The 25,660-nt window shown below is 39.6% G+C and overlaps 1 protein-coding gene across 8 annotated transcripts in view; it reads left to right on the forward strand.

Moving 5' to 3' along the window:
• The window catches only part of cacna1bb (calcium channel, voltage-dependent, N type, alpha 1B subunit, b), a 411,213-nt gene that overhangs the window by 338,182 nt on the left and 47,371 nt on the right, over nucleotides 1-25,660 (forward strand). For 7 of the 8 annotated variants that reach the window (XM_057818689.1, XM_057818692.1, XM_057818684.1 and 4 more), the window contains 5 exons: nucleotides 3,193-3,309; nucleotides 13,281-13,346; nucleotides 22,699-22,790; nucleotides 22,883-23,033; nucleotides 23,157-23,284. In XM_057818689.1, coding sequence (XP_057674672.1) covers nucleotides 3,193-3,309; nucleotides 13,281-13,346; nucleotides 22,699-22,790; nucleotides 22,883-23,033; nucleotides 23,157-23,284 — 554 coding nt within the window. Of the gene's footprint in view, nucleotides 1-3,192; nucleotides 3,310-13,280; nucleotides 13,347-22,698; nucleotides 22,791-22,882; nucleotides 23,034-23,156; nucleotides 23,285-24,137; nucleotides 24,235-25,660 lie in introns of all 8 variants that reach the window. The other variant, XM_057818685.1, reaches the window with a different exon arrangement.

The following is a 25,660-nucleotide window of genomic DNA, read 5'->3' on the forward strand; positions in this document are numbered from 1 at the left end:
TGGGAAATTTTGGAAATAGTCTCTAATTTTAGCAAAATCAATGTTTTCCCTTTAGTGCTACTTTTTCATTTATGTTAGACCCAAGCAACATAAATGAAATGATTACAAGCCAGGAACAAAAATTTTTTTTTGTAACATGGTGTTATTAGTGTTTAGCTTACAGTGGGATGAAAAAGTATCTACCTTTTGGAATTTCTCATATTTCTGCCTAATATCACCATCAAAAGTGATCTAATCTTTGTCAAAATCACACAGATGAAAAAAGTGTCTGCTTTAACTAAAACCACCCAAACATTTATAGGTTTTCATATTTTAATGAGGATAGCATGCAAATAATGACAGGAGGAGGAACATAAGTAAGTGAACCCTCTGCCTAAGGAGCCTTAAACAGCAATTGAAACCAATTTTTACCAAACATTTTAAGTCAGGTGTGTCCCCAATCACTGATGAGTGGTTTAAAGCTGCCCTGCCCACTATAAAACACACACACCTGAGACGAAATATCTAGATGAGAAGTGTTGTCTGATGTGCATCATGGCTCGGTCTAAAGAGCTGTCTCAAGACCTGCTACAGAGGATTGCTGATTTTTATAAATGGTGGCGGTGTTATACTTATATAGCGCTTTTCCACCTTTTCAAGGCGCTCAAAGCGCTTTACACTATCTCGCCATCTACCTACTGGTGACGCAGCACCAGGAGCAACGTGGGGTTCAGTATCTTGCTCAAGGACACTTAGACGAGTTCATCAGGGCGGAGAATCGAACCCACAACCTCTGGTTTGGGGGACAACTACTCTACCACTGAGCCACGCCACCCCCATAATTATAAAGCTGGGAAAGGATATAAAACCATCTAAAGTTTGGTTGTTCATCAATCGACAGCCAGAGAAGTTGTCTACAAATGGAGAGAGTTTGGCACTTTTGCTTCTCTCCCAAGGAGTGGCCGTCTACCAAAGATGACGCATAGAGTTCAGCGCAGAATACTCAGAGAGGTAAAAAAGAACCCTAGAGTGTCCGCAAGAGAGATACAGAAATCACTGGCACAGTCCAATAGCTCTGTGCACACATCAACTATATGTAAAACTATGGCCAAGAATGGTGTTCGTGGGAGGACTCCACGGAGGAAGCCACTGTTGTCTAAAATAAACTTTATTGCTCGTTTAATGTTCGCAAAGAGACACTCCAAAGAAGTTTTGGCAAAATATTTTGTGGACTGATTAAACCAAAGTTGAATTGTTTGGGAGTAACACACAACATCATGTGTGGAGGAAAAATGGAACAGCTCACCAACACAACACCTCATCTCCACCGTAAAGCATGGTGGAGGGAGCATCATGATTTGGGGCTGTTTGCTACCTCCGGGCCTGGACAATAAGCAAACATTAATGGAAGAATGAATTCAAAATTTCATCAGGATGTTTTGCAGGAAAACCTGAGACCGTCTGTCAGACAGATGAAGCTAAAAAGAGGATGGATGCTGCAACAAGCCAATGATCCAAAAACAGAAGTACATCAACTTCAGAATGGTTTCAGAAGAACAAAATACACGTTCTGGAGTGGCCAGTCAAAGTCCAGACTTGAGCCCCATTGAGATGCTGTGGCATGACCTAAAAACAGCAATTAATGCCAGAAATCCCAGGAGTCTGATTGAACTGCAGCAGTTTTGCAGAGAAGAATGGGCAGAGATTAGTCCTGATTGATGTGCAAGACTGATCTGCAGCTACAGGAAGCGTCTGTTTGAAGTTATTCCTTCCAAAGGGTTAAACCCACAAGATGTTAAATGTGATGGTTCACTTACCGTATTTTTTTGGACTACAAGTTGCACCTGAGTATAAGTCGCACCAGCCATAAAATGCCCAACGAAGAGAAAAAAAACATATACAAGTCGCACCAGAGTATAAGTCGCATTTTGGGGGGAAATTTACTTGATAAAATCCAAAACATAGAACAGACATGTCATCTTAAAAGGCAATTTAATATAAAAATACAATAGAGAACAACATGCTGAATAAGTGTACAATGCATGAACAACGAAATGCGAATATACTGTCCTCACCAGAACGCTACGGCTCGATCCTGGCTATTCAGCAGGCTAAACTCCCAAATGACGATGCTGGATGTCCGTATAATTTGCTGAATCAATTTCGTCCTCGATACCAAACAGGTTCGCATCGAAGTAAATAAATGATAATTAGGTGCTTTTACAGCAATGACATGACACAAACGGGTAGCATGCGTTCGCTAGCATTAGCACATGGTTCAAACAACCACACAATTGGCTCCAAGTGTCGGATCGTGGGTGGAAAACACACAACAACAACAGAAAAGATGATACACACAGGCGTTGCCACTGTAGAGATATTTTACAAGCATTTACAAAGAACGTAGGTTCGCAGCAGTGTTTCTCTCTCGCTAACTCGCCCACTCAGGCAGAGCTACGTAGCTGTCGGTCTTCTTCTGGCATGTGAGCGCTCTTCTTCACGTAAACAAGTGCAAGTGCGCCCCCACGTGGGTGTGAAAGTGCCACAAACTAAAAGCATGCATTTCAATATAAAAAAAGTCAATAATACAATACAACACACATTGCCAAAGGCAGAACGCGAACACGGCCATAGCTATTAAGAGGTATTCAAATAACTATAGCATAAAGAACATGCTAACACGTTTACCAAACCATCAGTGTCACTCCAAAACACCACAATAACATGTGAAATGATATCATAATGTGTTAATAATTCCACACATAAGTCGCTCCTGAGTCTCACTCCCAGCCAAACTATGAAAAAAACTGCGACTTACAGTCCGAAAAATACGGTACTTATTTTCCCCCTTCTGTCATTGTTTGCATACTACACTCATTAAAATATGAAAACCTATCAATGTTTGAGTGGTTTTAGTTAAAGCAGACCGTTTTTTCATCCGTGTGATTTTGACAAAAAACACATCACACTTGATGGTGATTTTATGCAGAACTGTGAGAAATTCCAAAAGGTTCAGATACTTCTTCATAACACTGTATATGTCATGTCATTGCCCAGCTTCTAAGTATTTCCGAATTAAAATGCTCCGTTTATTTTCATTATATTATTTTCAGTAGCTTGAAGGTAATCCATACTTTACAAATAAAGGGAAATGTATTTGTCCTAAGGTTGTTTCTCTGTAAACATTTTCCTTTTCCCATTCATCTCCTCCAGGACAAGATGATTAACCTGAGCTTCCTGAGGCTGTTCCGAGCGGCTCGGCTCATCAAACTGCTACGGCAGGGCTACACCATTCGCATTTTGCTGTGGACGTTTGTTCAGTCCTTCAAGGTGAGCAAACAAGCCCAAATAACAATCAGTTATATCACATCCACATTTTAAACGGAGAGGAAATGCAGATTGTATGATGTTTCTCTCATGACATTCAGAATAGAGATACAAGGAAGATGAATGTTTCCTAAAGATAAGAAAGCAACTCCACCAGTTTATGTACCCATTGTGATTCTTATACAGATAAACATCACAAGTAACAGAGAAATAGAAGGCTAAAAGCTTGCAGAGGCACACTGCAAGCTATGTTCACCTTATAAAGTCACAAACTAGTTTTGACAAGACTACAGCTGGATTTTCAGTCAGTGGTAGCTTTCCCTTTTAAATCCCTGAGGAAGTTAAATGCAAAGTGCATGGCTACAGCTGAGGGAATTTATAGCAGGTTTAATGTCGGCGGTGACGGCTTTTATGCTGAATATAAATGGACAGAAGCTGCACTAATAATTACAGCAAATGTCTCCCTTTTCCTAAATGTATATTGAAAAGATTTAAAAAGGCAGGTAAGAGTGAATGTTTGGATTGTTAACGAAGAATGGTCATGTGCAGAATAGATTCCTGGTAACCTGCCGAGAAAGTAGGATCAAATTTACTGTATGTGCGAAAAAAGATGCATGTAGAGCAGGGTTGTTTTGGCAGCTCTTTTAATTTTTGTTATAGTTTTAGTCTTTTGGACGAAAATACTTATTAGTATTGGTTATATTTTAGTCATTTCAAAATTTCTTCGTCCTCGTCTAGTTTTACTCGACAAAATCTCATACAAATTTAGTTTTAGTCGAAAGTTACTCAAAATGTTTTCGTCTGTAAAATTAAAAGGTTTTAGTAAAAAAAAATAAATAAATAAACGTTTCCAATAATTCTGAATGAACACAGACAGACGAGCACATATTGTAGCGTCTACACGGACAACGCTACCTTGGTGAGGATAATACACACTCAGCAGGAAAAACAGTAAATCATTTTCAACTAGAAATTGCAATTTCTGGAGAAATTTTTCTGGGTCTTTGCTGTGTGGAGATACAGATCTTTTCCCTGCCCAGGTTGGTTTGGGGAAATTTCGGGAACAATATCAGGTCATTTCCTGTTGATTTGGGGACATTTGGAGGACACGTCCTGGTCATAGCATGTCGCTTCCTGTTGATTTGAGGACATTTCGGGGATGTGTCCGGGTCATTTGGGGACATTTGGGGGGGGGCGTGTCCTGATCATATCAGGTAATTTGGGGACATTTGGGGGGCGTGTCCCAGTCATATCAGGTCATTTGGGGACATTTGGGGGCGTGGCCTAGACATATTAGGTTATTTGGGGACAATTGGTGGGCGTGGCCTGGTCATATCAGGTCATTTGGGGACATTGGGGTGTGTGGCCTGGTCATATCAGGTCATTTGGGGACATTTGGCAGGCGTGTCCTAGTCATATCAGGTCATTTGGGGACATTTGGGGGGCGTGGCCTAGTCATATCAGGTAATTTGGGGACAGTTGGGGTTGCATGGCCTGGTCATATCAGGTCATTTGGGGACATTTGGGGTTGCATGGCCTGGTCATATCAGGTCATTTGGAGACATTTCAGGGACATGACCTTTGAAAAATTCCCTGTGTTGCACAAAAATTCCGGTCGTGTCGATACTTGAATGGTGCCGATCGGTCAAACGGTTTGGGCTGTGCGGTGTAACGTTTTTCCCATGAAAAATGAATGGGCGAATGGGCATGGTTTTTGGCAAATTTCCAGGGAGCCGTCAATTTTTTCCAAATTCTGTATACAACGTTTATGCCCCTCACCGTCACGGAATTTTTGATGCCCAAATTATGTGATTTGGTCAAAAATTGTAGGACTAGATACATTTTGATTTTTTCCAAAAATCGGTTAAAAATCAACGTTTACGGGTAGACAGAAAATGTTTCCGGGTCTTTCGAAAAGTTCTCTGCGTCGTGTGAAAATTCCGGTCGTTTCGATATTTGAACTGTGCCGATCGGTCAAACGGTTCGGGCTGAAATCCCATTTAAAAAAAAGGAGCAGACATGCAGGCATGTCGGCTACACTAATCTGCCTTTTATCCGTGCAAGAATCGGATACTAAGGAAGTGACGTCATGCTGTCGCCATTTTTAGTGCAGCATGATGGCATCGTAAACAATGGAGGTGGACGATCAATACGTGCCATTCCTGCTCCACTTTTCTTTTCCACACATTTTTCTTGAACCTTCAAACTACGTCGCTATAATATGCTTCAATTCAGTGCCCATTTGTGGTCCTCCCATTGCTGATTATGCGGAGATAATTGTTTTCTTACAGTTCTTTCGCCACATCCAGGATCACTACTGTGATGCAGAAGCACTCCTAGTTGCGGCTTCCAGGAAAAATACGCAGCACCACACCATATGTTTCTATTTGTTTTTTTCCAAGTGGTGAAAGTGCAACTGAGCACCAATTGTAACATCTCAAGTAATGAAGTCAGGCTTTCGTTGTTGTTTTCTAAAGATTTATTTCGATCACAACCCCGCGACTGCTCGTAAAAGCTGAGCATGCTCTCCCTTTGCTCTCGTGTGATGTGTTCAACTGCGTTCACGAAAAAAAACAGTGATCACAAAATGGAGTTCCCGACCCCTGGTCTTGAACGTGCAGTAATTTAATTTTCTCTTTAAAATTCCTGCCGGCGAGTAATAGGTTTCCGGTTCAGAGGTAAACCGCACGGGCAATGACGTAACACATTAGGCTGCTCCTTTTTATGAATGCATACAGTGGGGAGAACAAGTATTTGATACACTGCCGATTTTGCTGGTTTTCCCACTTGCAAAGCATGTAGAGGTCTGTGATTTGTATCATAACTTCTCTTCAACTGTGAGGGACGGAATCTAATACAAAAAAAAACAGAAAATCACGGTGTATGATTTTTAAATAATAAATTTGCATTTAATTGCTTGAAATAAGTATTTGATACACTACCAACTAGTAAATATTTCGGCTCTTAGTTCTTTTTTAAGAATCCCTCCTGTTCTCCACTCATTACCGGAAGTAACTGCACCTGTTTGAACTTGTTACCTGTATAAAAGACACCTGTTCTCACATGCTCAAACAAACAAATTTCAACCTCTCCACAATGGCCAAGACCAAAGAGCTGTGTAAGGACATCAGGGATAAAATAATAGACCTGCACAAGGCTGGGATGGGCTACAGGAAAATAAGCAAGCAGCTTGGTGAGAAGATAACAACTGTTGGAGCGATTATTAGAAAATGGAAGAAGTTCAAGTTGACGGTCAATCTGCCTCGTTCTGGGGCTCCATGCAAGATCTCAAATCGTGGGGCATCACTGATCATGAGGAAGGTGAGGGATCAGCCCAGAACTACACGGCAGGACCTGGTCAATGACCTGAAGAGAGCTGGAACCACAGTCTCGAAGAAAACCATCGGAAACACATTACGCCGTCATGGATTAAAATCCTACAGCGCACGCAAGGTCCCGCTGCTGAAGCCAGTGCATGTCCAGACACGTCTGAAGTTTGCCACTGACCATCTGGATGATCCAGAGGAGCAATGGGAGAAGGTCATGTGGTCGGATGAGACCACAATTGAACTTTTTGGTCTAAACTCGGCTCGTCATGTTTGGAGGAAAAAGAAGGATGAGTACAACCCCAAGAACACCATCCGAACCGTGAAACATGGAGGAGGAAACATCATTTTGTGGGGCTGCTTCTCTGCCAAGGGTACAGGACGACTGCACCGTATTGAGGGGAGGATGGATGGGGCTATGTATCGCCAGACCTTGGCTGACAACCTCCTTCCTTCAGTGAGAGCCCTGAAGATGGGTCGTGGCTGGGTCTTCCAGCATGACAGCGACCCAAAGCACACAGCCAAGACAACTAAAGAGTGGCTCCGTAAGAAGCATCTTAAGGTCCTGGAGTGGCCTAGCCAGTCACCAGATCTGAACCCGATAGAAAATCTATGGGGGGAGCTGAAAGTCTGTGTTGCCCGGCAGCAGCCCCGAAACCTGAAGGCTCTGGAGAAGATCTGCATGGAGGAGTGGGCCAAAATCCCTGCTGCAGTGTGTGCAAACCTTGTCAAGGACTATAGGAAACGTTTGGTATCTGTAATAGCAAACAAAGGTTTCTGTAACAAATATTAAGTTCGATTTTTGTGATGTATCAAATACTTATTTCAAGCAATTAAATGCAAATGTATTATTTAAAAATCATACACCGTGATTTTCTGTTTTTTTGTATTAGATTCCGTCCCTCACAGTTGAAGAGAAGTTATGATACAAATCGCAGACCTCTACATGCTTTGCAAGTGGGAAAACCAGCAAAATCGGCAGTGTATCAAATACTTGTTCTCCCCACTGTAGTTTGTGCAAATGCAGGCGTAACTTGCAGAAGCAAGGGGGGCTTAAACACACCTTAAACGTAGTGTGGACAGGTATAAAAATATCCCAGAGAAAATTATCTGTCCTAGTGTGGACGTAGCCTTAGACACATCCTTAACACCGGTGATGAGAGTGAGGGAGAGGTGCAGCACATCTCGCATTAGTGCAGTACTTCTCAAATGGTGGGGCGCGCCCCCCCAGGGGGGCGCAGAGCGATGCCAGGGGGGGCGCGAGTGACCTCGGGGAACATGCTTTTTTTTTTTTTTTTTTTTTTTGCCGTACTAGAATAAAGTGTACTTGCACATCCACTCCGTGGGTGGCAGTGGCGCTCTCATTTTCAAAGTGCGTGCAGTATTTTTGAAGTAAGCAAGAGCACACGGAAGAGACTCATGCAGAGCTGGACTCACGCAGCGACCCACTGTCTTTCTCACGTGTCCGGCCGAGAAGTGCCGTTTTCGGCTTGGGATCGTCACGACCACCGCCCTCACCTACGGTTCTCCCTCGGCCGCCGAGAATGCGCTTTTTTCGGGCCGTTTGCCTTTGACTTTTAATATAGTGGGAAATGAGGAAAGACCACTGTTTACTGAGTCTAAAAATGATTATAGCGGAGAAGCCAAATCAGTTAAGACGCCACTTAAAGACATTAGACCTCAATCTCATTGACAAGCCGCTTGATTGTTTTTCAGCGAAAATGTGCCGAATATTGCCAATTGTCACAATCGTCCCGCTTTGTCAGTGTTATATCAGTAAACCAGTGAGCACTGTGGTGAATCAGCGAAAATAAAAACTTTCCTTCTGTCCAGAGACCTTTTTCCCCCCTTCTATTCAGTTTTGTTTTTTTTCGGTCAAATTTTTTGACATGTTGTCCTGAAGAGTAAATGTTTCTAATCAATTTGAATTTGTTATTATTTACTGATTTTATTACATTTTATTTTTCAGTATCAAATGGTCAAAAATGTACCTTGAGTGTATTTTTACAGTTTGGATGTGACTTTTTTTTTTTTTTTTTTTTTTTTTTTTTTTTTTTTAACTTCAGGCAAATTGATGCGCATTAAGTCTTTTCTGTTACAAGCAACACAATGTTAAAAAAGTTATACTTTATTATAAGTTGATCTATGTTACTTTTTTTCTTTAATAGAAAAAAAAGGACACAATGTTAGGCTGAGGCGTACTTATAATAGTAATATAGACGAATGATACTATTTACAGTGGCGGCAGAGAGTTGGGGGGGGGGCGCGAAACATTTACGTCTTCCTTGGGGGGGCGTAACAGAAAATAATTGAGAAGCACTGCATTAGTGAGTAATTTTTTTTTTTTTTTTTATTTTCAGAAATTCTTTTTTTTTTCTCACAAAACAGAGATGACTTAAATAGGAGTTTGGAAAGACTTTGGATGATTCACCATGACCACAGTGTACAGTGATCCCTTGTTTTTCGCAGTTAGTGGGAACCAGAACCGGCCACGATGAGTGAAAAATCGCAGAGCAGCGCACCCCCCAAAAAAAAAAAAAAAAAAAAAGTTTTTTTTGGTGTGTGTTCAATGTATTTATTTAGATTTAGCATTGGAAAGAGATACATATATGACAAGTTTTTTCACTTTTTTCCCCAAAGTATGATTTAAAAAAATGTATATACTAGTATATTATCTATTTTAATAAATGGTTTTTAAGAACTTCAAATTTAATAATTATAATCAGTTTTAAACATTACTCTCCCACCGAATCATTTTTTAACTAGAATAAAGTTCTGTAGTAGAAAAATGCTTGGCTTTATTAAATGTTTCTGTTTACCTACCTTGTCTTTGATTGAGTGAAATGTATGGATTAAAAACTCCTCAAGATCACTTCTAGCATTAATTGCCATGACATAACATGTCCGGCTGCCTCGAACGTCTCGACACACACACATTCATTCCAGCGCACGCTTCCTTGCGCAGCAACTATTTAACAAGTTAAACGATGATTGATGTATCAGGCGCATGTGAAGTCGGCTTCTCTGGCAAGATCGAAGACAACCATCTGTCAACATCGTTAAATTTAATAATCGAGTGCCACAGTGACTAAAGAACAAAGAGCTGGGAGAGGGAGGGAGGCTGTGAGTGCAAGACGTTTGTGAGATAAAAAAAAAAAACAAAAAAACTATTGCACGTTCTTACGATGGGACGATTGCGCATGCGCACATCGCGATGGCGATGTTTAAACGATGTATCATTTTGGCTTACTCCACATACAATATGGAAATATCACGCATTGTGAACATATGAAAGAAAGGATGTCGCATTTTTGTCTCGTTTTCGTCCCGTCAAACGAAAACGGGCATTTGTCTCGTTATGTTCTAGTCTCCCAAGCCACATTTTTAGCTCGTTATCGTCACATCATTGTCATGAAAAAATTGTTCATCAACTAAATATTTTTGTTATCATCATTGTTGATGAAAACAACGCAAGAACAACAAGAGAATGAGTGGCAGTGTAAGTGTCATTGGCAGACAACAGGGCTGGACTGGGACAAAAAATCGGCCCGGGCATTTTGAGCCGAGACCGGCCCACCAGGTATTGATGGAAAGACAATTAAGCCTATGAATGAAAACAAACTTTCTTGTGACAATGCTTTCACACTGTCTTGTTGGTGTATATATACTTTAACATAGACTTAAACATACACCATCCTTCCAGTCCCAATATTCTATACAGTACTTAGCGGATATCAAAAGGCTGCATGGTCTAGTTAACCTCCTGAACAATGTACAACGTATGATGGAATCCTGAAATTAGGACAGGGATTAATACGGAATAGAGGTGAGACATGATCATTGATGAATATATTAAAATGAATAAATGACAGATTTAGTAATTTTTTCATAGACTATTTATTTACTGCATCAATAAAAGTGCAAATAAATATATCCACAGAATAGGCCCTCAAACACGGAGACCTTTAAAAAGTGAAAGGAGACAGAGGAAGATAAGTGATAAAGAATAACACTTTATGGACTTGTATGATCACAGTACTGGTTTCTAGAAAAATCTGGGAAAATAGTTGCATCATATCCTCCATATAGTACTTACTTAGGGCAAAATCCTGAACAAACAATGAACAAAGTATGATGGGATCCTGAAAAATAGGACACAGAGTTGAGATGAATATTAAAATGTGTAAATTACAGACTGTAACTATAAAAACACTCAGAGAGCACAGACCTGTTTGTATGTCTGTACCCTCATCTGTTACCTCACTGTGTCAAAAAAATGTGATAAGCCCCTATTTTTCTCATGTACTGGATCACAGTACCCAGAATATTGGCAGAATTCAAATCATAATGTGTCATTTCTTAGCAACTACCATGGACATGTCCTGTATTTTTTTTTTTTTTTTTTTACAAGCAATCTGGGCAATTTTCTTGGGAGTTGCATACACATATGCTGAAAATCGCCCTATCCTGCAATGATAAAGAATCCTTCAAAAAAAATCCTGGATCAAGACAGTGATCCGGATCACCTCTAAATCTAAATTGAATCATCTCTTCCTTGTCCCAGAGTGGACGTTTCCTGAAAATGTCACTAAGATCCGTCCATAACTTTTTGAATTATACCGTACACAAACAAACCAACTTAGCAGAAGTAATTAAGTGATATTTTCACAGACTAATGTACTTACCATATCAATAAACAGTAACCTTGAACCTCCACTGCAGCAACACTTTGCACAGCAACACCAAATGCTTCCTCAAACATGGGAACCTTCAAAGTGAAAGGAGACAGAGGTGAAAAAGAATGTCACCTGATGGACTTGCTCTGATGATCACAGTGCTGGTATTTTTACTCAGTTGAATCATGTATTCTATACAGTACTTAGAGGAATCCAAAAGTCTGCATGGAGTGATCGACTTATCATAAATATGGTTTAACTTGGCCAATTGAGACCACTCATAAACTGTCATATAGTTGAGATTTCGCACTTTTGACAGAAGTTTGAATGGAAACTACCAGGCTAGATCTTGCCTGTGTTGTCTTACAAAAAAAAAAAAAGTTATGTGCTCGGACGCGCCGGCGCGTCCGCTCGACCTTATAAAGTTTTTAACTACCTAACAAATAGAGATAATACTTAACTAACTAAATTAATAAAATAAAGTTACTTAAGCACTAACATAATTACAACTAGAATAGCATCATAGAAACCGTCCAGCATTAGAGAAACCCCATCATGTTAGTCTGCATGCACAGCTAGCTAAATTGCTTAATGGCCTAATTATAACTACTGGCGGTGTTAAGAGTTAGCGAGCGCAATGAAAATAAACTACACCCACGCTTAATTCATATCTGAACCAGATAGACTGCAGTTCAACACTTCTTACCTGAAGTTCAGATTCCCCTCCACTCGGACCGCCGGCGGCCGCGGGTCTCTCCTCCTGCCTCCCCTTCCCCTCATCCACCTGACGGCCACCCCCGCCATCGTAACCTGCGGTTGCTGCTGTCGCTGAAGAGGAAGCTCCGCCACCGGCAACATTTAGCGGCATCCGCATGAAGGGCTTGTCTCTTTCTATCTCTAATTTTTTCCGCGCCTCCTTTCCTTTTCTTGTAGTTATCCATTTTGTTTATCTCCTCTCTCTGTATGTCTGATTAATGTATATCTGATACCTCTGATCAAGAGGGAGGGGGCATCGGCCCTCGTTTGTAATTGGTCCAGCCCATAACCAATCTTGACTGATGGGCCGATCTACCAGTTTTGTGTACCAATGTGATTAATGCTGTTAGGTAAAAAAAAATTTAAAAAAAATTCAGGACCGGCCCAAAATCGCCATCGGCCCACCGGGCAAATGCCCGGTATGCCCGATGGCCAGTCCAGCGGTGGCAGACAATATACCGTGTATCACAAAAGTGAGTACACCGCTCACATTTTTGCAGATATTTAGGTGTATCTTTCATGGGACAACACTGACAAAATGACATGTTGACACAATGAAAAGTAGTCTGTGTGCAGCTTGTATAGTAAGAGTTAATTTGTTTTCCCCTCAAAAAGACTCAAAATCTAGCCATTAATATCTAAACCCCCTGGCAACAAAAGTGAGTATGCCCGTCTCATCAGACCATAGGACATGGTTCCAGTAATCCATGTGCTTTGTTGACATTTGTTCAGCAAACTGTTTGCAGGCTTTCTTGTGTACTGTCTTCAGAAGAGGCTTCCTCCTGGGGTGACAGCCATGCACACCAATTTTATGTAGAGTGCGGAGTATGGTCTGAGCACTAACAGGCTGACCCCTCACCTCTTCAATCTCTGCAACAATGCTGAGTGACAAAATGACAAGCAGTACTCAATTTGGACATTTAGGGATGTAGTTTCTAAGGGGTGTACTCACTTTTGTTGCCAGATTTTTAGATATTAATGGCTATATTTTTAATTTTTTGGGGGGGGAAATATATGAACTCTATTATATAAGCTGCACACAGACTACTTTTCATTGTGTCAAAGTGTCATTTTGTCAGTGTTGTCCCCTGAAAAGATATACTTAAATATCTGCAGAAATGCGAGGGCTGTACTCACTTTTGTGATACACTGTATGCATAAATGTGATGAACCTTACTTAATGCCATCTTATATATATATATTTTTTTGTTTCCAGGCCCTGCCATATGTTTGCCTCCTCATTGCAATGCTCTTCTTCATCTATGCCATCATTGGAATGCAGGTGAGTTGTTATACTTGTGTTGTGCTTGAAATCACTAATGCTTAAAAATGCCAGGTTTATTCCTCACAAATGCATAGAGGAAATTGTCAAACTTATCTAAAGTGCAAGCATGTACGATATTTTTTGGATAATACTGTATGGCGTAGTTTTTTTTATAGTTTGACTGGGGGTGCGATTTATATTCTGGAGTAGGGATCTGCGCAGCTTATTGTTTAACCACTTACCCATAATTAAACGTTTCGAATTTTACTAGTCAGTTAAACGCAGCACCATACAATCTTGTGTCCCTTTCAGACATACGCTGAACTCCGGTTAAGTCCCGGGATTTAAAGTGGCAGTCCTGATGTCTAAAAGCCAATTTGCCGGGTTGACTGACACGGAGATGACATGGACATTAACTGGGTCACGTCCTAGTGTAATGTTTAGGACTTCACCGGGGCATGGCATGCATGAAAGCAGCCAGTTAATTCCCGGTCACAGTGCGAATGCTGATGACGTAAATATCATGGCGGGCAGATAATAATTTTCCTTTTCTTCGTAGTAAGACGAAAAGCAGTAAACAAACATCACGATTATCACATGGCAAACTGAAAAGACAGCAAAATTAAATTGAAATCAAGGAAATTACTTGGTAATACTTTACAAATAGGGTCCCTTAATTAACATGAGTTAATGCATTTTTAGACAATAATGTTTAAGTAACATTACAATAATTAATATAATTGCTTATCTAAAATTTATTAATATATTAATTAAATTGAGTTAATGCATTTGCTAATGCATCAGTTAATGCATAACCAGACAGTAACTAGTGGTTTGGTAAAATTAAAAAAATATATAGGCCTATATAGGGTTAGAGTTTAGGGTTTGTTAACTTAGCCATTTATAATTTCTTAGTTTACGGACACATGTGCTACACTTTACAATAAGGGTCCAAAAAGCATTCAGTAATGGTTAATAAAGACAGGGGGGGGGGGGGGGGGGGGGGGGGGGGCTTTAGCATTTATAATTTCTTAGTTAAGGGACACATGTGCTACACTTTACAATAAGGCTCCAAAAACATTCAGTAATTGTTAATTAAGGTTAAGTAATACTTATGAGCCCAGGCTTCGGCCTTCCTGTGTGGAGTTTGCATGTTCTCCCTGTGCCTGCGTGGGTTTCCTCCGGGAACTCCGTTTTCCTCCCACATCCCAAAAACATGCACGCTAGGCCGATTGAACACTCTAAATTGTCCGTAGGTATGAGTGTGTGCGTGAATGGCTGTCTGTCTCATTGTGCCCTGTGACTGGCTAGCAACCAGTTCAGGGTGGACCCTGCCTTCTGCCCGTAGTTAGCTGGGATAGGCTCAAGCACCTCCGCGACCCTCGTGAGGAAAAGCGGCATGGAAAATGAATGAATGAATGAATAATACTTATGAGGTACGTTCACGTGAAATAATACCATACTTAAGGTTAGGTTAGCAGCACCCAAGGACTAACAGAGCAATGTTTCTCATTTTAAAATAACAATCACTTACTAGTACCAGTATTCATTAACAACTATTTATTAATGCACTAATGTATATGTGAATTAATGTTAAGTAATGTATTATTTATATTATATATTATAACCTAACCTTAAGTATGGTATTATTTCACATGAACGTACCTCATACGAGTTACTTAACCTTAACCTTAATTAACCATTACTAAATGTTTTTTGGACCCTTACTGTAAAATGTAGCACACGTATCCCTTGAATAAGAAATTATAAATGCTTAGGTTACCCCCCCCCCCCCCCCCCCCTTAACCTTTACTAACCATTACTGAATGCTTTTTGGACCCTTAATGTAAAGTGTAGCACATGTGGCCCTTAACTAAGAAATTATAAATGCTTAAGTTAACAAACCCTAACCCTATATAGGCGTATATATATTTTTAATTTTACCAAACTATTAGTTACTGTCTGGTTATACATTAACTAATGCATTAACTCGTGTTAATTAATATATTAATAAATGTTAGATAAACAATTATATTAATTATTGTAATTTTACTTAAACATTAATTATTGTCTTAAAATGCATTAACTAATGCATTAACTCATGTTAATTAATATTAAAGATGCACCGATACCGATACTAGTATCAGCAGAGGGCGCCGATCCGGCCCGAAATGGTGGTATCGGTATCGGCGAGTACCAACAAAGACGGCGCCGATACCATTTACCGGTCCATTATTATAACATTTGACCGCAGCCTTTTTTTTTTCTCCTGGCGCTCACTACACTCTGTCTCTGTGTTGTGTGATGACACGTGAACACCAAGCAGCTATCGCTATTGGCCTGCTCCAGACCAATGAAAACGGGCCAATAGCCACTCCTGACCAATGACAAGGCTGCTTTTTCATATGAAGGAAAAATAAACCAGGAGAAATGAGGGCGGTCGGGAAATATTTCAAAATAGAAATCCCGTCGATAAAAATCAATGGCTGCATGCAAGATTTGAGGCCTAAAAGTTTCGAGATGTGGAGTTAAATCGGCCAGTTTCAATACCTCGAACCTGATAAAACATTTGAAGACGAAACGTGAATGAACACAACGAGTTTGAGCCTGCAAGAGCAGGACTGCTATCCAGAGGAAGGGCGCTGGACCGGTGCAACAATCTCTGGTCAGTTCACTACGTCAACTTTACTTTGTCTTTTACTTAAAGAAATGCTGCAGTAATTTGGGAACTGTTTCCAAAGTAGGGTTGCCACCTTTCAGAAATAGAAATAAGGGACTCCCCCCCCTCCCGAAAAAAGGAGGCTAATAGAGAGACGGGATGCTGTGGTCAATTATTATTACTTATAATTGTTAGCGTTTGCAAATGCGGAAACAAGGTTGGACCTCGAAGCGGACAACAAGCGGGGGATACGTACAAGGGTTTAATGATTGCAAACAAAAACATAACACGCTATCGCGGGATAGTAGAAATAACAAAAGGATCCGTGACAGCAGGTCGACGGAGCTCAATACTACAAACTCGAAGGTTAACTAAGACGATAGGCAGCGAGCCAAAAAGCCAAAATAAAAACACTCAAATACCTGCACAGGGTAGAGGTTACAAACGAGTGCAGCACACTAACAGAAAAAACCCAATGCAGGGGCGTAACAAGCAAATGTAGCGAGACTATAGTGCGAGATGTCAAATGGCGATCAGCAAAGCAAATATCTCGGCAGCCTTCTCTGAGATCACCCGTGCTTAAATGCTGCGTTGATGAGCCTGCATTGGTTTCAGGTGCGACGTCAGGAACGCCCCCACTAACAGCCCAGCAACAAAACACAATCCAACCAGCAGCAGAATGTGACAATAATTTCATGAAAGTTGCACTGTTTGGCCTTTGAGAGGTTTAAAAAAGTTTACTCAGTTCATTCAGAGTTTATCATTATTATTATGAACTTATTTTTATTTTCTTACTGTTGGGCTAGTATTATACTTTGTACTAGTCTTTTTCCTATTTTGCAAAGGTAAGCAACAGCCTGACAAAGCCTTGATAGCAATGATTTCACATCCAATTATGTAGCTCTTTGGGGGGGAAAAAAATATACATATATATATTAGAGCTGTCAAAAGTATCGCGTTAACGCACGGTAATACATTTTTTTAATTAATCACGTTAAAATATTTGACGCACATGTCCCGCTCAGACAGTATTCTGCCTTTTGGTAAGTTTTACAGCAAGGTTTTTTGTGCTGTCTAACAGCAAACTCTTGTGGTCGCTTTGCGACATGGTTTATTGCTTTCTTGCCAGTTCATTATGGCTGCACGACGTCTCGGGCTGACGCCTACGTTGTAATGTTGTGCTTTTATGATCCTTGGACAAGATTTGTCCGTAAGTATGGTTGTTGTAAAGAATGTACATATTATGTTAGTAAGCGAAATGTTATATTTTTTGTATGAGACGCTTTTTGTTTATGTTTAGTGAACCTGTATAGCGTGCTAAGCTAACGTTGTTGGTAATGCAATGCTTGTGTACTTTTTTTTGTAGTTTCAGTACGGTCTAAGGAGGACAGTGGTTTGAGGCCATTTTATTAATAAATCAGATGAAAAAGGAAGAAGTCCGATTATTAAGGCGTCGTTCACTAGCTGTCTAGCTTTGGAAAAAGTAGACGCTTCTGAGTGAGGACAGCATAGACAGATTTAAATGACAGTAGAGTGAAATGCCCACTACAGTCCTTATGTACCGTATGTTGAATGTATATATCCATCTTGTGTCTTATCTTTCCAACAAATTATTTTACAGAATATATATAATTTACAGAAAAATATGGCATATTTTATAGATGTATAATATATATATATATATATATATATATATGTATATATATATGTATATATAAATATGTATTAGGGCTGTCAAATGATTAAAATTTTTAATCGAGTTAATTACAGCTTAAAAATTAATTAATCGTAATTAATCGCAATTAATCGCTATTCAAACCATCCATTAAATATGCCATTTTTTTCTGTAAATTATATATATTCTGTAAAATAAATTGTTGGAATGGAAAGATAAGACACAAGATGGATATATACAGTGGGGAGAACAAGTATTTGATACACTGCCAATGGGAAAATCCATTGGCAGTGTATTAAATACTTGTTCTCCCCACTGTAAATTCAACATACGGTACTTAAGGACTGTAGTGGGCATTTCACTCTACTGTCATTTAAATCTGTCAATGCTGTCCTCACTCCAAAGCGTCTACTTTTTCCAAAGCTAGACAGCTAGTGAACGACGCCTTAATAATCAGACTTCTTCCTTTTTCATCTGATTTATTAATAAAATAGTCTCAAACCATTGTCCTCTTTAGACCGTCATAAAACTACAACAAAAAAAGTACACAAGCATTGCATTAGCAACAACGTTAGCTTAGCACGCTATACGGGTTCACTAAACATAAACAAAAAGCGTCCTATACAAAAAATAGAACATTTCGCTTACTAACATAATATGTACATTCTTTACAACAACCATACTTACGGACAAATCTTGTCCAAGGATCATATAAGCACAACATTACAACGTATATGAACTGGCAAGAAAAAAAATAAACCATGTCGCAAAGCGACCACAAGAGTTCGCTGTTGTGCTGCAGCACAAAAAGCCTTGCTGTGAAACTTACCAAAAGGCAGAATACTGTCTGAGCGGGACATGTGCGTTAATTACGTCAAATATTTTAACGTGATTAATTTAAAAAATTAATTACCGCGCGTTAACGCGATAATTTTGACAGCCCTAATATATATATATATATATATATATATATATATATATATATATATATATATATATAAACAGGGTGGTATCAGTATGGTATCGGTATCGGCCGATACTGCACAGCCAGGTATCGGTATCGGGGCCAAAAAATGGTATTGGTGCAACACTAATTGATATGTTAAAAATGTTAGATAAGGGATTAATTATATTATTGTCATGTTACCTAAACATGAGTTATTGTCTAAAAATGCATTAACTAATGTTGTTTAAGGGACCCTTATTGTAAAGTCTTACCAATTACTTTGCTACTGAATCTTAGAGCCGAGGAAGAAAAAGCCCATCATCCATCTTTGTAAAGTTGTGGTTTATTTTGTTGCCGATGCCGACCAAAAATGACGTGATATAGATTTTTTAAATCCTGTCCCTCACAGTCCGAGCCGAGTCGCCAACACAGAAAAAGTCTGAAAGTGTCCAACCCGTGTACATGTCCCCATGTCTGACAGCCATGACACGGGTAGATCCCGCGTCACATTACACAGGAATTTAGCAGGATATGAACATGAAAGGGGCTTTAGTCTTCGCGCCTCTGCCTCTTTGTAAACAGGCTGTGCAGCCAGGGAGAGTAATGCCTCCCTAACACACCTAAGTTTGGGGTAGCTCTGGTGATCCTATCAGAAATGTATTTCTCTTTCAAGTATTTACTTTTATTCAGTCAGTTTTTGTTACATCAATAGAATTTAAATGAACAACTTTTCCAGAATGTTTGGGCTAAAATAGCTTATGAATACACCTTTGCATTTTAAACTTTATTTAATATGTGTATTAAGTTGTGTGTTTTATTGCTTATAGACTAGTCGACTAGTCGCTAATAAAATCTGAGACTAGTCAAATTTCACATCCCTACTCTGGAGGAGGCATGTGCCGGTTGTGGGTTTCAAGGTTTACAGTGGTATTAAAACGTCACAGTTTCAAAACCACTAAAATTTTCCGGCATACCGTAGGAGGGTATTAGCTACTTTTTTTTTGTCCCAAAAATCCAGCAAGAAATGGCTTGGAGCAGCAGCACTTACCCCTGCCCCCCCCCCACTTGTTGCTCTGTCCTGTGTGTCGGTGACACTGCTGTCACTGTCAAAATTACACCTGAGCTTTTTCAAAACCCCCTCCAAAAAGTCTAGCTTAAGAGTATTTCGGATACCGAAAACAAACAGACAGCCGCGGCTTAGAGGAGGAAGGACAGCTGACATGCAGGCAACATGATTTAACATTTATTTGACCGTCATCCATCACTTTACACAAAATTTACGGTAAGTAAACGCTGTCATGAACGTTTCTCACCAGCTACGAGAGTTCATTCCAGCGTGTTTTGTATGTCTCGCGATGGTAAAACAAATACTATAACGTGAGCTTGTTAATGAGGCTGTTAACGTGGCTAGTGAGCATGCTGAGATAGCTAAATAGTTTTTCTCTTTTGTAAAGTCTTACGCCATTGTAAACATCATTTCAAAATAACATTTTCATAATCCAGCCTGTGGTGTTTTTTCTCTCTAGCGACTTTCTGTATTGAGAGAGAGTGAGTGTGTGTGTAGAATGTTTAAATAATGATACGAGTCATACACATGCGCTGTCTCATGCTCTCCCTCGCCATTAATATTCAATTAATTAAAATTAACAGTAGAAGTGTTACATGGTGTCCATAAAGTCCCTTTACCAATTCAAAAATGTATTAAAAATGCAGTTGATTAGATATTTTTTCAGATTTGTTCTATTGTATTCAGGGTTTATTGACGGTTTTTTTACCTCTTTTAATACACTTCTACCTGGGCACCATTAGTTGCACGAAGCACAAATGACGCTTCTGCAAATGTTTACCTTGACCTTTTAACTGAATACGTGGCACCACAACTAAATGACCTTTAACCAACCATCATTTTTCAGCAAGATAGTACACCACTACATTGGGGGCTGCATGTTCGTGGAGTCCTCAATCAAACATTTTCCAGACAGATGGATTGGAAGGAATGGGCCAATTCCTTGGCCGCCACGTTCACAAGATATCACTCCCCTGGACTTCTTTCTATGGGGCTATGTTCAAGATATCGTGTATCGAACAAAGATAAGGGACATTACTGACCTTAAGCGAAGGATTACTGATGCCATTGCCACAATTAATGAGGCTATGCTACTGCGAACATGGCAAGAAATCGAGTACCGTCTTGATGTGCTTCGTGCAACTAATGGTGCCCATGTAGAAGTGTATTAAAAGAGGTAAAAAAAAAAAAAACTTCAATAAACGCTGAATACAATAGAACATATCTGAAAAAATATCTGATCAATTGCATTTTTAGTAAATTTTTGAAATGGTAAAGAGACTTTATGGACACCGTGTACATTAACCCAGAAAAGGTGAACATACTCACATTCCTGCATCATAACTTGGACTGAGAGAGAAATATGTAGAAAATGAGCAAGTCTCTAAAAATATTGAGATGGAGCTTTTAAAGTCAGTGAAGTCCCTGCAATATATTTATTTTACAATTTAAAATTTTATTCAGAAGTGTGTTTACTTTTTTATGGAAAATAATTATTTTTGTTGGAATGTTTAGCAAATTGAGCTGTGGCTGTGGGTTTAGGCTATAAGTTCTATTTTTTTCTATTTTACTTAAAATATTTCATTTAATTTATTTTTTTTGTGTGTAGTTGATGTTGATGTTCCAATTTGCAAATATGTTGTGAAAAATGAAAAAAAAAATCCTGTTCATTTGAATTATTTTTTTAAAGTCATACATCTCAAAATAACACATTTTAGACTTAGAGCTATAATTGCAATACTGCGATACCGTGAAACTTATTTAACTTATTTTTACTTAAGGTTATCATACCGTCCCTCATAGTGGTACATGCCTACTCTGGAGCGACTTATGTGTAAAATCGCTAACACATTATCATGATATTTTCACATTAAACCGGAAGAGGGCACTCAAGGCCTGTGTTTCAAAATCCGCGGTAACTTATGAAAAACAACTGAGAAGCGCTGAATCTGGAGTGACACTTGAAGGAATTCGGGCTCCCAGCCAAGCCACCGGAACCGCGACAGCTGAACCAGTAGGCGTCCCGCTGGCACAGCCCCAGCAAGTCGGCCAGAAAGGCCAAACTCCGTGCGTTCACTCCAGTGTTAACCCTTTGTACTGACTCCATTTTGAACAGTTAAAGAAAGCTTACCGAGAACAGGTTGACAATTTATTTGTCGACAGTGATCAAAAAGCAAGGCAAAAACAGATGACGGAGAGGCAATGCTGGATCCAGGGTCAGCAAAACAACAGATACATTGAAATGTCCCCAAGAAGCGACAGTTGCTAGCTAAGTGTTCAGTCTTGTGATTGCTGCGATGGAGTGGGCAGGGCGAAAGGGCGGTCAAGTTCATGTGTCATCCTTCATGGCTGGGTTGTGGTTGCCATGAAAACTAAGGCATGTCTTGACGTCTAAGGCGCCGAGCTATCAACTTGTTTGCCTTGGTATGGCGAGGGTGTCCAAAGAGATGCTGACATCTTTTCCTTCGCTTATCAGGCGAGGGCTGATAAGTTGGTCCCCTTTACTGTGTCAAAGGGCATGGAGTGAAGTCTGCCTAAACTATGGTTAAATGCTTTACTATAATGAATGTGTTAGACTAATGCAAACAGTTATACGGTGTCTGGGAGAAAGGTAACTATCCCCTTCACACTAATAATTTGGTAAACTTGTTAGCATTTTCTGTGACGCTCTTGTTATCTGAATAACTCAATAGCTATGTTACGTTAACATACCGGGCACCCTTTTCAGTTATTTCTTTGTGCGTCATGTAATGTTAGCATACCGTACACTTATTCAGCTTGTTGTTCTCTATTCTATTTTTATTTTACATTGCCTTTCAAGATGACAAGTTTGTTCTTGGTGTTGGATTTTATCAAATACATTTCCCCACAAAAATGTGACTGATACTCCGGTGCGACTTATATGTTTTTTTTCCTCTTCATTGTGCATTTTTGGGCTGTTGTGACTTTTAGTCCGAAAATTACGGTAATCCAAATGCTACTCTGAAAGCAACTGTACAGTTCAGCAGATTCACTTTATTCCAGGTCTTTGGTAACATCGAGCTGAACGAGGACACAGCAATAAATCACCACAACAACTTCCAGACCTTTTTCCAGGCTTTAACCCTTCTCTTCAGGTGAACATACTGTAGACATGCTGACGTAATCGTAAATGCTGCAAAGTGTTCACATTCTGCATCTGTGTTTTGTATTGTGATTAATTTTGCAGGAGTGCCACAGGTGAAGCGTGGCATGAGATCATGCTTTCATGTCTCAGTAATCGATCATGTGACAAACTCTCAGGAACTACAGGGAAGGAGTGTGGAAGTGACTTTGCTTACTTCTACTTTGTTTCATTCATTTTTCTCTGCTCCTTTTTGGTTAGTACTCTTTTCCTTTGTTCATCACACTAACATAATGTCATCCAAAACAGATTTAAATGCAAGCTTACCCTTCATAGCATATGTAAACCTCCTGTACTGTATATGTTTCCCCTTGACCAGATGTTAAACCTATTTGTTGCTGTCATCATGGACAACTTTGAGTATTTGACCAGGGATGCCTCCATCTTGGGTCCTCATCACCTCGATGAGTTCATCCGTGTATGGGCAGAGTATGACCCCGCTGCCTGGTAGGTAACTTCAGTTGATCTCTGTTATATGGATGTGCTTCAACAGGCCACTGTGCTAAGGATCTCAGTGTTACAGCTGAATGATTCAATGCTATTGAGTGTGGAAAAAAAAAAATCCCATCTTAGCAAGAGCAGCAGGGTGAGTGACAGCCTGAGCCCTGTGCCAACTGAGAGGGGTGACAAGCCCCCAGCCAGCTCGCCTGATGCATGTAAATCCAGCAAACATCCCCTCCTTCGTGCTAAACCAAGTGCCTCGAAATATGTAGCAGTTTGAAGGGAAGACATTTTCAACTTAACATATTTTAGAGGTGAATTTCAACTAGATTTATAAGAGCCTTGTTTATGAGTCATGACAACAGCTAAGTGAGCTGTAAAACTGCCATCATCTGACGGAAATTATTGAAGTAAGGTTATTTTGTAATTCTTATTTTGTCTAGTTTAAACTGTTTGATACCAGTGACACCCTTTTTTCCCGCTTAGGCTACAGTAAATTTGGCAATCAAAACACTCAAATCAAGCTCTTGCTGTATATCATACCCTCTTTTATTTTTTTCTAAACTCCCAATGTGTATTATTTTACAGGGACTGTATCGATACGTCCCTACTTGAAAGTCAGTTTGTAATTTAAATTCATTTGGAATAGCTCCTTGAGGTGCAGCACCTGATTTTTGAGTGCGTGTAAAACTTGCTCCTTCGAACCGTTTGCTGCAATATCTTTCAGAAAAAAACTGTTGTTAAATATAGAAGCATGTCAAGTAAAATATTTTCTGCGTCACCGTTGACGTTCTGAACAGCTGGTTACATTGAAATGGCCTCTGACCTAACATCATTGATCATCTCTTATCTTTTTCAGTGGAAGGATATGCTATCAAGATATGTACAAATTGTTACGTTTTATCTCACCTCCACTTGGGCTCGGGAAGAAGTGCCCAAACAGGGTGGCCTATAAGGTTTGCACTACATCACAGTCCTTTTGTTTTCAAAAGGGCTGTGATGATTTGGACTGTGAAAGTCTGTTTTTATTTCCTGAGGTGCCAAAGAACGACATGGGCACACATGCATACAAATATGCATTGACCTTTTACTAACAAGCATGTAGCTAACCATGGCAAGTGTAAGAAACAACGCCACGATACAAGCTCATAAAAAGGCCTCAAATGTGATGTTAAAATATTTTGGGTTGGGGGGTGGGAGTGAATTCTTACACTGGTATTTGAGCTTTGTGAGCTTTGTTTCCACTTTGGTAATTGCTATTGTATTTGGGCATTAGGAGAAAGAGGGCATCTTGAATGAATACTCCACCAGCAAACTGATATTTCAGATGGGGATGTCCCCGAGCTGATGACGTAATCAGAAATTGGGGCCGATCAAGCCATTTTCAGATGATCGGAATCGGGTAAAAATCTGGGTTTCTGGGTAATCTGTGTTTAAAATTCCTTTCTTTAGTTCAATCGAAAGATTGCTGCTAGCAGTGCTCGAATGATTGCAGCTCTGCCAGTCAAAATTGAATTGGACGTCACTGTTGCCATCAATGGCAGTGGAAAATCATAACCCAATGCCAGCCTTCAGAGCTGAAATGAATTTGATGTCTATGTGAATGAGTTAAAGGCTTCAAGCAGCAAAATAATGCAAATGTATGAGGATACAGTGATCCCTCGTCCCAAATCAATGTATTTATTCAGATTTAGCATTGGAAAGAGGTACATGTAAGACATGAATTTTCCCTTTTTTTCCCCCAAAGTATAATTCTTTATTAAAGGGTACCACGGATAGATGGACATGTAGTTCTTAAAAGATAAATGTTAGTACAAGTTATAATATTTGATATTAAAACCCCTCTTAATGTTTTCGTTATAATAATAATAAAAATAAATAAATAAATAAACTAGTAGCTCGCCATTGTTGTTGATGTCGCCGGGTGGTGACGTCACATGGCCACACTGCCATACTTCACAGTGTCACACTTTAACTATGTAAGGTAGTGATTTAAATACATCGCAAGGTGTCAATGGCCAGTTTTAAATTAATAAGAGATCAAGCCAATGAGTTTGTTTTGACCCTCAACTGACACCGTAGTTTCCTTTTTAATACGGGTCCATTGTGATTTACGTTCATTTGAGTGTTGTCTTCAAAACAAACAAGACTCCTCATAATGGTTCCCAGCATCATAGTTTGTATATTGTGACTAAATATTACCATCCAGTGTATTTGTTGAGTTAAAAGAGTTGCTAAAATCTTTAAATATAGTTTGACCAAAGTCTGAGTAAGTTTTATATGTATTTTGCATATCTATTTTAATTGTGTATTTGTAAATGTCAGTTCTCTTTGCATTGATGCTTAACTGTGTGAGAATAGGGCCTCATTAATACAGATCGA

This window comes from Corythoichthys intestinalis, chromosome 17, assembly GCF_030265065.1.
Source record: "Corythoichthys intestinalis isolate RoL2023-P3 chromosome 17, ASM3026506v1, whole genome shotgun sequence".
NCBI classification, from domain to species: Eukaryota; Metazoa; Chordata; class Actinopteri; order Syngnathiformes; family Syngnathidae; genus Corythoichthys; species Corythoichthys intestinalis.